We start from the raw sequence: 13470 nt of genomic DNA, 5'->3' as shown, positions 1-13470 counted from the left end.
CAGACGAGAGGATGGAGGAGGCCGTGACTTGTGGGGCTGGGGGTGGCGTAAATGAGGAGGGGGGGCTGCCCCCCAACCTGCCCCCCCCTCCCCGCCTCCAAGCGACAGCCCAAGGGCTCGGCTGAGTGAAAATAGACACCCCCCCCCCAAAATATCCACCCGCCCCCCCAGAATATGTCCCCTTGGGGCAATAAACGGACGAGAGGATGGAGGAGGCCGTGACTTGTGGGGCTGGGGGTGGTGTAAAAGAGGGAAGGGGGGCTGCCCCCCAACCTGCCCCCTCCCGCCTCGTGCCCCCCTCCCAGAGGAGGCCCAAGGGCTCGGCCGAGTGAAAATAGACAACACCCCCCCCAAAATATACCCCACCCCCCCAAAAAATATGTCCCCTTGAGGCAATAAATGGATGAGAGGATGGAGGAGGCCGTGACTTGTGGGGCTGGGGGTGGTGTAAATGAGGAGGGGGGGGCTGCCCCCCAACCTGCCCCCCCCTCCCCGCCTCCAAGCGGCGGCCCAAGGGCTCGGCTGAGTGAAAATAGACAACACCCCCCCCGCCCCCCCCAAATATACACACACCGACCCCTCCAAAAATATACCCCCCCAAGTCGGGATCGGGCCCCCCCAGGGCAATGAATGGAGGATGAGGATGGAGGAGGCGGCGAGTTGTGGGGCCGGGGGGGGGGGGGGGGGAAGGGGGGGATAAAAGGGGGGTGCAAAGGGGGTGCGCACCCCGCAGCTGGACCTCACCAAGATGGCGGCGCCCTTCCTCCCCAAGATGGCGGCGCCCTTCCCAAGATGGCGGCGCCCTTACGCGGCCTCCCCGAGATGGCGCCGCCCTTGCGCGCCCTCCCCACCATGGCGGCCGGAAGCGGCGTCGAGGCGCTTCCGGCCTCGCCGCCGCCGGCCCTTCCTTTTCGCCAAGATGGCGGCGCCCGCGGCCGCCCCCTCCGCGCCGTTCCTGGGCCTGGGCCCGGGATCCCGGGACCCCGGCGCCCCCCGCAGCCGCCGCCGCGCCTCCCGCGGGCCCCGCAACCGCAAGAAGGGCTGGAAGCGCTGGGCCGGCCCCGAGGCGCGGCTGGGCCGCCAGATCGGCGACTTCCTGGAGGACGTGGGGCTGCAGCAGCGGGCGGCGGGGTGAGGGGGGGCCCAAAGGCCTTGGGGAGACCCGGGGGGGTCTTTTGGGGGGGGTCCCCAGAGGCCCCGGGCGGGTTTGAGGGCCCCGGGGGGAGCGAGAGGCCTCGGGGGCCCCTGGAGGGGGGGGCTCAGAGGGGCCTCGGGGGGGCGGGGGGGTCTTGAGGAGGTTTGGGGGGGTGTTAGAAGCCTCGGGGGGGGGGGGCTGAAGGTTGGGGGGGGCTCTGAGGGGTTTGGGGCCGGGGGGGGGGCGATAGAAGCTTTGGGGGGGCCCTGAGGTTTCGGGAGGGAGCCTTTAGGGTTGGGGGGGGGGCCCTTAGGGTTTGGGGAGGGGGCTAAGGTTTGGGGGGGGGGGCGTTAGAAGCCTTGGGGGGGTCCTTGAGGGTTTGGGGGGGCACTAGAAGCCTGGGGTGGGGGCCTTTAGGGTTGGGGGGGGGTAGAAGCTTCGGGGGGGGGGGGGGGGTAGAAGCCTTAAGGGGAGGGGGGCCTGAGGGTCTGGGGGGGCGTTAGAACCCCTGGGGGGGCCGTGAGGGTTTGGGGGGGGCACTGTAAGCCTTTTGGGGGGGGGGCTGAGGATTTGGGGGGGCCCTGAGGGCTCAGGGCAGGGGGGGGGCTGAGGGTTTGGGGGGGGTATTGGAAGCCCTGGGGGGAGCCCTGAGGCTTTGGGGGGGGATGTGCGAGGGTTTGGGGGGGGGGCTGAGGGTCTGGGGGGGCATTAGAAGCCTTGGGGGGGGCGGACCCAAGGTTTTTTTTGGGGGGGGGGGCCCGATGTGACGGCGGCGGGGGGGTCCCGGGCAGGGGCCTGATCGCGGAGCAGCCGGACGAGGGGCTTTTCTTCGTGGACACGGGCAACGCCGAGAAGGGTGAGTGCGGTTTTTGGGGGGGGGGGGGGGGTGCACCCCACACCCCCTGGGGTGCCCCACGTGTCCCCCTCCCCCCCCCCCATTTTTTTTACTGTCTTTTCCCCCCCCCGACCCCCCCCTAAGATCGGCGCCTGAACGAGGGCAGGGAGAAGCCGCTCCACGTCGACCTCGTCCTCCAGCCCGATTCCAAAGTGCCGCCCCCCAAAAAGTGAGTGATTTGGGGGGGGGGGCGTTTAAAAATAAGGGGGGGGGGGGGGATATGCCCCCGACCCCCCCGCAGTATTTTGGCCTATCAGGTGCCCAACGGGCGGAAGGAGAAGCGGCGGCGGGAGTTCTGGGCGCGGAAGGCGGCGGCGGGGGAGCTGCCGGGGGGGGAGCGGCGGCTGCGGGAGCGGCTGCGGCGGCGGCGGGAGGCGGGGGGGGGCGCCCCCCCCGGGAAGAGGGAGGAAAAAGGGCGCTCCGACCCCCAGCGGGGCTTCTACGACATCTGGGGGGACGACGGTAAGGAGCCGGGGGGGGGTTTGGGGACGATTCGCCCCCTTTTGGGGACGTTTGGGGACATTTCCCCCCTTTGGGGCGGGGCATTTGGGGCCTTTCGGGGGGGGGTATTTACCCCCTTTTGGGGCCATTTCGCCCCTTTTTGGGGACACTTCGACCCCTTGCGGGGATATTTACCTCTTTTTGGGGACATTTGGGGACGTTTCACCCCTTTTTGGGGACATTTGGGGACATTGAATCCCCTTTTGGGGGGGCATTTCCCCCATTTTGGGGCCATTTCATCCCCTTTTGGGGCCATTGGGGGACGATTCGCCCCATTTTGGGGACATTTTGCTCCCTTTTGGGGACGTTTGGGAATGATTCGCCGCCTTTTGGGGCATTTCGCTCCCTTTTAGGGACATTTGGGGACATTTCGCCCCCATTTGGGGACGTTTCACCTCCTTTTGGGGAAGTTTCGCCCCCATTTGGGGACATTCTCAAACCATTTTGGGGCCATTTTGCTCCCTTTTGGGAACATTTGGGGGCATTTCACCCCCTTTTGGGGACGATTCACCCCTTTTTGGGGACATTTCATCCCCTTTTGGGGGCATTTGGGGACGTTTCACTCCCTTTTGGTGACATTTCGCCCCCTTTTGGGGACACTTTTAACCCATTTTGTGGCCGTTCCCCTCCCTTTTGGGGCCAGTTCGCCCCCTTTTTGGGGCCGTTTCATCCCCTTTGGGGCCATTTCGCCCCCTTTTTGGGGCCGTTTCATCCCCTTTGGGGATCATTTTGTCCCTTTCGGGGCCGTTTCACCCCCTTTTGGGGACATTTGGGGCCGTTTTGCCCCATTTGGGGGCCATTTCACCCCCCTTTGGTGCCATTTCACCCGTTGGCGGGGCGCAAAAACCCATCCGAGACGGGGATTTCCCCCCAGTTTATTGACAAAATAAGAGGGGGGGGGGTGAGGGGGGGTGTCTCCCTTGGTTTTTGGGGGGGGGTCAGGGTGGCCTGTGTCCCCTTGCCCCCCCCCCCAAGTGCCGGTGTCCCCACAGACCCCCTGGAGCGGGCGCTGGCGGGGCAGGACGGCTGGTTCCTGCAGCAGACCAAGAAGCAGAGGGTGAAGGTGAGCGGGGTGGGGGGGACACCCTGGGGGTGGGGGGGCACCTTGGGGTGGGGGGGGACACCCCTCACCCCCCTTTTCCCCCCCCCCAGCGCCCCGCCAGGCTGCAGACCAAGCCCTCGCAGGTCCCCGCCGTGGAGGTCATCGCCGCCGGCGGCTCCTACAACCCCACCTTCGAGGACCACCAGGTTTGGGGCTGACACCCCCCCCCCCCCTTTTTTTTTTTTTTTGGAGGGGAGGGGGGGGCTGCCCCCTTTTTGGGGGGGGGGGGCTGACCTCTTTTTTGGGGGTCAGGCGCTGCTGCTGCGGGCTCACGAGGTGGAGGTGAGGAAGAAGAAGGCGGAGGACAAGGTGGAGAGGCAGCTGCGGATCCCCGCCGGCGCCCAGCTCCCCACGCCGGTGAGACCCCCACACCCTGGGGGGGGGGTGGGTTGGGGAGTGTGTGTGTGGGGGGGGTCCCTAAAATAACACCCCCTCCCGCTTTTCTCGTCGCCCCCCAGGAGACGGTTTTCCAGGAGCAGTGCGAGGGGCTGCTGGAGGAATCGGGGGAGGAAGAGGAAGCGGCGGAAGGGGAGGAAACGGCCCCGCAAGCGGCGGCACCGCGGGGGGAGAAGAAGACGGAGCAGCAGCGCCGGCGGGAGAAGGAAGCGCGAGCGTCGGTGAGGGGGGGCTCGGGGACAACTCGGGGTGGGGGGACACACACACACACACAAGTGACACCCCTCCCGGCGGGGTGCTGAGGAGACGCGGGTTGTTTGCGGCGCCAGGCCTTGCGGCAGCGGCAGGAGAAGGCGGCGCGGTGCCGGCGGCAGGAGCTTTTCCGGCTGCGGGGGCTGCGGCGGCAGCTGGAGCGCTGGGAGGCCGAGCTGCTGCGGCGCCGGGGGGCGCGAAAGGCCAAACGCCGCGCCAGGGACGCGCTGCCCCGACGCCTGGGGCGCCTCAGGTGAGCCTGGACCCCCCCCCGGCCCCTAGTGTCCCCCCCCGGCCCCTAATGTGTCCGTCCCCCCCCCCAATTCCCCCCCTAATTTCGCCCCCCCACCCCCTGATTTCTACCCCCATCCCCTAATTTCTCCCCCCTGCCCCCTAATTCCCCCCCTAATTTCGCCCCCCCACCCCCTGATTTCTACCCCCCCATCCCCTAATTTCTCCCCCCTGCCCCCTAATTCCTCCCCTAATTTCGCCCCCCCACCCCCTGATTTCTACCCCCCCATCCCCTAATTTCTCCCCCCTGCCCCCTAATTCCTCCCCTAATTTCGCCCCCCCACCCCCTGATTTCTACCCCCCGTCCCCTAATTTCTCCCCCCCCGCCTCCTAATTCCCCCCCGCTCCGTAATTTTGGCCCCCCTCATTTTGTCCCCCACCCCCTGATTTTGTCCCCCCGCCCCCTAATTCCCCCCCCACCCCCTAATTTCCCCCCCACCCCCAATTCCCCCCCTAATTTCGCCCCCCCCGATTTCTACCCCCCACCCCCTGATTTCTACCCCCCGCCCCCTAATTCCCCCCGCCACCCCCCAATTCCCCCCCTAATTTCGCCCCCCCCCCCCCGATTTCTACAACTCCCCCCCGATTTCTACCCCCCATCCCCTGATTTCTACCCCCATCCCCTAATTTCTCCCCCCCGCCTCCTAATTCCCCCCAGCCCCATAATTTTGGCCCCCCTCATTTTGGCCCCCCCCCACCCCCTAATTTCCCGCCCCACCCCCTAATCTCCCCCCGCCCCCTAATTTCTCCCCCCGCCCCCTAATTTCCCCCCCCACCCCCTAATTCCTCCTCTAATTTCGCCCCCCCACCCCCTGATTTCTATCCCCCATCCCCTAATTTCTCTCCCCTGCCCCCTAATTCCTCCCCTAATTTCGCCCCCCCCCCCGATTTCTACCCCCCGTCCCCTAATTTCTCCCCCCCCACCCCGTAATTTTGGCCCCCCTCATTTTGGCCCCCCCGCCCCCTAATTTCCACCCCCACCCCCTGATTTTGTCCCCCCGCCCCCTAATTCCCCCCCCCACCCTCTAATTCCCCCCCTAATTTCACCCCCCCCAATTTCTACAACCCCCCCCGATTTCTACCCCCCATCCCCTGATTTCTACCCCCATCCCCTAATTTCTCCCCCCCGCCTCCTAATTCCCCCCCGCCCTGTAATTTTGGCCCCCCTCATTTTGGCCCCCCCCCACCCCCTAATTTCCCGCCCCACCCCCTAATCTCCCCCCCCTAATTTCGCCCCCCCACCCCCTGATTTCTATCCCCCGTCCCCTAATTTCTCCCCCATGCCCCCTAATTCCTCCCCTAATTTCGCCCCCCCACCCCCGATTTCTACCCCCCGTCCCCTAATTTCTCCCCCCCGCCTCCTAATTCCCCCCCGCTCCGTAATTTTGGCCCCCCTCATTTTGGCCCCCACCCCCTGATTTTGTCCCCCCGCCCCCTAATTCCCCCCCCACCCCCTAATTTCCCCCCCACCCCCAATTCCCCCCCTAATTTCGCCCCCCCGATTTCTACCCCCCACCCCCTGATTTCTACCCCCCGCCCCCTAATTCCCCCCGCCACCCCCCAATTCCCCCCCTAATTTCACCCCCCCCCCCCCGATTTCTACAACTCCCCCCCGATTTCTACCCCCCATCCCCTGATTTCTACCCCCATCCCCTAATTTCTCCCCCCCGCCTCCTAATTCCCCCCAGCCCCATAATTTTGGCCCCCCTCATTTTGGCCCCCCCCCACCCCCTAATTTCCCGCCCCACCCCCTAATCTCCCCCCGCCCCCTAATTTCTCCCCCCGCCCCCTAATTTCCCCCCCCACCCCCTAATTCCTCCTCTAATTTCGCCCCCCCACCCCCTGATTTCTATCCCCCATCCCCTAATTTCTCTCCCCTGCCCCCTAATTCCTCCCCTAATTTCGCCCCCCCCCCGATTTCTACCCCCCGTCCCCTAATTTCTCCCCCCCCACCCCGTAATTTTGGCCCCCCTCATTTTGGCCCCCCCGCCCCCTAATTTCCACCCCCACCCCCTGATTTTGTCCCCCCGCCCCCTAATTCCCCCCCCCACCCTCTAATTCCCCCCCTAATTTCACCCCCCCCAATTTCTACAACCCCCCCCGATTTCTACCCCCATCCCCTAATTTCTCCCCCCCGCCTCCTAATTCCCCCCCGCCCTGTAATTTTGGCCCCCCTCATTTTGGCCCCCCCCACCCCCTAATTTCCCGCCCCACCCCCTAATCTCCCCCCCTAATTTCGCCCCCCCACCCCCTGATTTCTATCCCCCGTCCCCTAATTTCTCCCCCCTGCCCCCTAATTCCCCCCCTAATTTCGCCCCCCCCCGATTTCTACCCCCCGTCCCCTAATTTCTCCCCCCCCGCCCCCTAATTCCCCCCCGCTCCGTAATTTTGGCCCCCCTGATTTTGTCCCCCACCCCCTGATTTTGTCCCCCCGCCCCCTAATTCCCCCCCACCCCCTAATTTCCCCCCCACCCCCAATTCCCCCCCTAATTTCGCCCCCCCCCGATTTCTACACCCCATCCCCTGATTTCTACGCCCCGCCCCCTAATTCCCCCCGCCACCCCCCAATTCCCCCCCTAATTTCACCCCCCCGCCGATTTCTACCCCCCATCCCCCGATTTCTACCCCCCATCCCCTAATTTCTCCCCCCCATCCCCTAATTCCCCCCGACCCGTAATTTTGGCCCCCCTCATTTTGGCCTCCCCCACCCCCTAATTTCCCGCCCCACCCCCTAATCCCCCCCCCCCCCAATTACCCCTGGCCCCCCAATTTTGTCCCCCATCATTTTGCCCTCTCCCCCATCCCCTAATTTTGCCCCCCACCCTAATTTCCGCCCCCGCAATTTCCCCCCACCCCCTAATTTTGCCCCCTAATTTCCCCCCTCAATTTTGCCCCCTACAATTTCCCTTCCACCCCCTAATTTCCCCCCCCAATTTTGCCTCCCCCCCAATTTTGCCCCCCCGCCCCCTAATTTTGCCCCCTAATTTCCCCTCTCCATTTTGCCCCCTCCCAATTTCCCTTCCACCCCCTAATTTCCCCCCCCAATTTTGCCCGCTCATTCCCTGATTTACCCCAACCCCCTAATTTTGGCTCCCCACCCCCTAATTTCCCCCCCCCAATTTCCCTCCCACCACCTAATTTTGCCCCCCCCCAATTTCACCCCCCCTGCCCCCAATTTCCCTCCCGCCCCCTAATTTTGCCCCCACCCCCTAATTTCACCCCCCCTGCCCCTAATTTCCCCTCCCGTCCCCCAATTTTGCCCCCCCCAATTTTGCCCCCTTACCCTAATTTCCCCCCGCCCCCTAATTTTCCCCGTCCCCTAATTTTGCCCCCCTTCCCCCTAATTTCCCCCCCCAATTTTGCCCCCCTAATTCCTCCCGCCCCCTAATTTTGACCCCCCATCCCCTAATTTACCCCCAACCCCCTAATTTTGCCCCCCCCACCCCCTGATTTCCACCCCCTAATTTTGCTCCCCGCCCCCCCCCGATTTCCGCCTCCTAATTTTGCCCCTCCATCCCCTAATTTTGCCCCCCCCCCGCCCCCTAATTGGCCCCCCCCCCCCGCGCCCCACAGGTACGAGGAGCCCAGCCCCGAGGTGCAGCTGAGCGAGGAGTTGGCCGAGTCCCTGCGGGCGCTGAAGGTGCGTCACCCCCTCGGGGACACCGGGGACGCATCGGGGGGGGGGGGGGGTGTGGGGGGGGGTCGCCGGCGCCCCGTGATGAGCCCCATCCTTGCGCTACGAGGATTCGCAGCCCCCCCCCATCGGTGGGGCTGGGAATGTGAAGGTTTTCGGGGTCCCGGGGCTTCGCCGCGGAGGCGAGGACCCGGGTGCTGAGGGTGCTGCTGTGTCGCCCCCCCCCGCGACTCCCCGCGGGGGGAAGGGGGGGGGTTGTGGGACGCCCCCCCCCCCCAAAATCATGGCTGGGGGTCACTTTGTGTGTGTGTGTGTCCCCCCCGTTTTTAGCCCGAGGGCAGCGTCCTGCGCGATCGCTTCAAGAGCCTGCAGAAGCGCAGCCTCATCGAACCCCGGGAGAGGGCGAAGTGAGTGGGGGGGGGGGTTTGGGGGGGATGTGGGGGGGCTCCATCTGCCCCACAGATGTGGGGCTGGTTGTGGGGCAGGTTTTTGACCCCTTTCCCAACACCTTTGACCAGGTTCAAGAGAAGATACCGCTTGAAATACGTGGAGAAAAGGGCCTTCCGGGAAGTGACGTGAGTTCGGGGCGGCCGTGGGGGCCGCTATGGGGCAGCCGTGGGGCTGGGGGGGGGGGCCCCCCCCCAACTCCCCCCCCCCCAATCGTCCTCTCTCCATTTCAGGCTGTAGCCGCGGATGCCGCCGGGCGACGCGTCCCAATAAAAACCATTTTACACCAGCGCCGCCTCCTTCGCAGCCCGGGGGGGGACTGGGGGGGCGATGGACGGCTCCGTGTGTGTTGTCCCCCCCCCCGCCACGTCATCGTCCATCCGTCCGTCCGTCCGTCCCCCCCCCCCAACATCATCGTTCCCCCCCCTCCCCTCCCCGGGGGGTCCGCGGCAGATGGTGCCGGGCTCAGCCCCTTTCCCTTCAGAGCTCTTAGAGAAGCGGATTAAGGGCTGTAAATCCCGGGGGGGGGACGACACGCACACACACAACACATGGGGGGGGGCCCCCCCCGCTGTGCTCCCGTTTTGAGGGGGGGGATCATCCAGCGACACCCCCAAACCCACCAGGTAAAACTCGATCCTCCAACCCCTTTTATTCACATTTTTTTTGGGGGGGGGGCTCTGCCCCCCACGTCCCCGCTGGCAAATAATTACACACACCCCCCCCCCCCCCCCGCAGCAAATAACTCCCCCCCCGCCCCCAACAAATAATTACCCCCCCGCACAGCGAATAAATACCGCCTGTATCAAATAAATACACATACACACGCACCCCGGCGAATAAATACCGCCCCCCCCGCCAAATAATTACCCCCCCCCAAATAAATACCCCCCTGCCAAATAAATTCTCCCCCTTCCAAATACCCCCCCCAAATAAATACCCCCCCAAATAAATACCCTTCCAAATAAATAACTCCCCCTTCCAAATAATTACCCCCCAATGAATGCCTTTTCCAAATAAATACCCCCCCTCCAAATAAATACCCCCCCCAAATAAACACCCCCTTTTCCAAATAATTACCCCCGCCAAATAAATACCCCTTTCCAAATAAATACCCCCCCATTCCAAATAAATACCCCTTTCAAAATAAAATAAATACCCCCCCCCCAATAAACACGTTCTGCATCAAATAAATACCCCCCCGCAAATAAATACCCCCTGCCAAATAAATATCCCCCTTCCAAATAGGGACCCCCCCCACCAAATAAATACCACCTGCCAATTAAATACCCCCCCTCCAAATAAGTACCCCCTCCAAATAAATTACCCCTCCTCCAAATAAATTACCCCCCCCCCAAATAAATACCCCCTCCAAATAAATTACCCCCCCTGCAAATAAATTACCCCTCCAAATAAATACCCCCCCGCAAATAAATTACCCCCCCTCCAAATAAATTACCCCCCCTCCAAATAAATCCCCCCCTGCAAATAAATTACCCCCCCGCAAATAAATTACTCCCCCTCCAAATAAATCCCCCCCTGCAAATAAATTACCCCCCTCCAAATAAATACCCCCCGCAAATAAATCCCCCCTGCAAATAAATTACCCCCCCGCAAATAAATTACCCCCCCTCCAAATAAATTACCCCCCTTCCAAATAAATACCCCCCGCAAATAAATTACCCCCCCGCAAATAAATTACCCCCCTGCAAATAAATCCCCCCCTGCAAATAAATTACCCCCCCTCCAAATAAATACACCCCACCTCCCCAGCCCAGAGGCTGTCGGGGGGGGGGGCAGATTGTTCCCCCCCCCCCCCGCGACTTGCACCATGTCGTGACGCGGTCGACGGCCACCGCGAGCCCTTGTGGCGATTCTGGGGTTGGGGGGGGGGACACGACGACAAGGGACATTTGAGGACGGGACTTGGGGGGGGTTGGGGGGGGGCCCACACAGGGCCGTTCAGACGTAGGCGGGACTCGCTGGACTGCGTGCGGCCCAGGGCGGGGGGCGGCGGGGGCGGCGGGGGCTGGGGGGGGGGGGAAGTCCTTTTTTCGGATTTCCACCAGGGATTTGCGCCCGCCTGCGCCCCGCGGACGGCGGCTTGACCTTGCGCCAGCCCAGGTGGTTGAGCTCGGCCAGGTTGAGGAGGACGCAGACGCCGCTGACGGCGAACATGAAGACCAGGAAGACGGTTTTTTCCGTGGGGCGGGAGACGTAACACTCCACCTCCTTGACGCAGGGGTACCGGTCGCACTCGAAAATGGCTGGCACGTTGAAACCGTAAAGGAAATACTGGCCGGCTAAAAAACCGATCTCCAGAGCGTTACGGAAAACCACCTGGATGACGTAAAAGCGGGAAATGCCTTCTTGGCGTTTGGTTTTGGAAGCGCGGGGCGGGGGCGTTGGGGGGGTCCCGGCAGCTCTTTGGTTTCCAAAGCGTCGGGTTCCTCCTTGCAACCCCCCGCCTCGGGGCCGGGCGCCGGCGCCCCGTTGAGGGCTTTGGGTTTTTTGGCGTCGCGGTTTTCCAAGAGCGGGTAGAGGAAGGAATAGCGGCGTTCCCGCTGCTTGGCCGACTGGTGGACGGAGTAGGTGATGAAGCAGAGGCTGGGGGTGCAGACCAGGATGATCTGGAAGACCCAGTAGCGGATGTGGGAGATGGGGAAGGCCTTGTCGTAGCAGGCCTGGTTGCAGCCCGGCTGCAGGGTGTTGCACATGAACATGGTCTGCTCGTCCTCGCTACACCGTCTCCCCCACGATGGCCACGATGAGGATGCGGAAGATGACCACCACCGTCAGCAGGGATCCTGCTCGAGGGGAGGGAGAGATGGCGGGGGAGGGGGGCGCCACCACCTGGACCCGAGGACGTGGGTTGGACCCGGAGGACTTGGTCCTACCTGGACCCAGGGGCGTGGGTTGGACACGTGGGTCCTACCTGGACCCAGGGGCATGGGGTTGGACCTGGAGGACTTGGTCCTACCTGGACCCGGGGGCGTGGGTTGGACACGTGGGTCCTACCTGGACCTGGACACGTGGGTCGGACCCGGAGAACTTTGTCCTACTTGGCCCCGGGGGTGTGTGTTGGACACGTGGGTCCTACCTGGACCTGGATGCATGGGTTGGACCTGGAGAACTTGGTCCTACCTGAACCCAGGGCATGGGTTGGACACGTGGGTCCTACCTGGACCTGGACACGTGGGTCGGACGCGGAGAACTTGGTCCTACCTGGACCCAGGGGCATGGGTTGGACCTGGAGGACTTGGTCCTACTTGGCCCCGGGGGTGTGTGTTGGACACGTGGGTCCTACCTGGACCTGGACGCATGGGTTGGACCTGGAGAACTTGGTCCTACCTGAACCCGGGGGCGTGGGTTGGACACGTGGGTCCTACCTGGACCTGGAGACATGGGTCGGACCCGGAGAACTTGGTCCTATTTGGACCCGGGGGCGTGGGTTGGTATGTGGGTCCTACCTGGACCTGGATGCGTGGGTCGGACCCGGAGAACTTGGTCCTACTTGGACCCGGGGGCGTGGGTTGGATATGTGGGTCCTACCTGGACCCAGGGGCACAGGTTGGACACATGGGTCCTACCTGGACCTGGACGCGTGGGTTGGACTTGGACATGTGGGTCCTAGCTGGACCCAGACATGTGGGTTGGACCTGGAGAACTTGGTCCTACCTGGACCCAGACATGTGGGTTGGACTTGGACATGTGGGTCCTACCTGGACCTGGACGCATGTGTTGGACCTGGAGAACTTTGTCCTACCTGGACCCAGACACGTGGGTTGGACTTGGACATGTGGGTCCTACCTGGACCCAGACACGTGGGTTGGACCAGGAGAACTGGGTCCTACCTGGAGATGTGGGTCCTACCTGGACCCAGACATGTGGGGTGGACCAGGAGAATTGGGTCTACCTGGACCCGGATACGTGGGTTGGACTTGGACCTGTGGGTTAGACCTGGAGAACTTGGTCCTACCTGGAGATGTGGGTCCTACCTGGATCCAGACACGTGGGTTGGACCAGGAGAACTTGGTCCTACCTGGACCCAGACACGTGGGGTGGACCAGGAGAACTTGGTCTTACCTGGACATGTGGGTTGGACTTGGACACATGGGTCCTACTTGGACATGTGGGTTGGACGAGGAGATCTGGGTCCTACCTGGACATGTGGCTTGGACCCAGTCATGTGGGTTGGACCCGCAGCTGTGGGGCTGACCTGGCCCTGGACACGTGGGTCCTACCTGGAGACCTTGGTCCTACCTGGCCCCAGATATGTGGGTCCTACCTGCCCCCGGACACGTGGGTCCCACCTGGAGACCTTGGTCCTACCTGAACCCAGATATGTGGGTCCTACCTGGCCCCGGACACGTGGGTCCCACCTGGAGACCTTGGTCCTACCTGGACCCAGATATGTGGGTCCTACCTGGCCCGGACACGTGGGTCCCACCTGGAGACCTTGGTCCTACCTGGACCCAGATATGTGGGTCCCACCTGGCCTCGGACACGTGGGTCCCACCTGGAGACCTTGGTCCTACCTGAACCCAGATATGTGGGTCCCACCTGGCCTCGGACACGTGGGTCCCACCTGGAGACCTTGGTCCTACCTGGACCCAGATATGTGGGTCCTACCTGGACACATGGGTCCCACATGGCCCCAGATACGTGGGTCCCACCTGGCCCCAGATATGTGGGTCCTACCTGGAGACCTTGGTCCTACTTGGCCCCAGACATGTGGGTCCTACCTGGCCACGTGGGTCCCACCTGGCCACTGGGCCGGGTGGGTGGAACTGGGACGCGTGGGTCACCCCAGGCCA

At 63.5% G+C, this 13470-nt stretch overlaps 2 protein-coding genes across 2 annotated transcripts; one reads left to right on the top strand and one right to left on the bottom strand.

The window, feature by feature from the left end:
* The first annotated feature begins 910 nt into the window (after positions 1–910).
* NOP53 (NOP53 ribosome biogenesis factor) lies at positions 911–8942 on the top strand. The gene is made up of 13 exons (XM_074567292.1): positions 911–1131; positions 1927–1991; positions 2115–2199; positions 2272–2492; positions 3524–3594; positions 3684–3779; positions 3886–3990; positions 4092–4250; positions 4359–4534; positions 8146–8212; positions 8537–8613; positions 8725–8781; positions 8887–8942. Exons 1-13 carry the CDS (start codon positions 920–922, stop codon positions 8891–8893), a joined length of 1398 nt encoding a protein of 465 aa, XP_074423393.1. The 5' UTR covers positions 911–919; the 3' UTR covers positions 8894–8942.
* Positions 8943–10388: 1446 nt separating this feature from the next.
* Positions 10389–11894, bottom strand: LOC141734923 (gap junction delta-2 protein-like). The gene is given in 6 exon segments (XM_074567239.1): positions 10389–10694; positions 10696–10741; positions 10743–11053; positions 11056–11394; positions 11396–11584; positions 11835–11894. Coding segments are annotated over 6 exon segments (1251 nt in total).
* Between the last annotated feature and the right edge of the window lie 1576 nt (positions 11895–13470).

This window comes from Larus michahellis, chromosome 26 (assembly GCF_964199755.1).
Source record: "Larus michahellis chromosome 26, bLarMic1.1, whole genome shotgun sequence".
In the NCBI taxonomy this organism is placed as follows: Eukaryota; Metazoa; Chordata; class Aves; order Charadriiformes; family Laridae; genus Larus; species Larus michahellis.
This window is presented reverse-complemented; position numbering and strand designations above follow the sequence as displayed.

Bases quoted from the DNA above. Each gene is read 5' to 3' on its own strand.
- NOP53 (XM_074567292.1), top strand. From the start codon at position 920: ATGGCGGCGCCCGCGGCCGCCCCCTCCGCGCCGTTCCTGGGCCTGGGC. The intron at 1,992-2,114 runs GTGAGTGCGGTT...CCCCCCCCTAAG, and splicing joins CACGGGCAACGCCGAGAAGG to ATCGGCGCCTGAACGAGGGC. The intron at 8,614-8,724 runs GTGAGTGGGGGG...ACCTTTGACCAG, and splicing joins GAACCCCGGGAGAGGGCGAA to GTTCAAGAGAAGATACCGCT.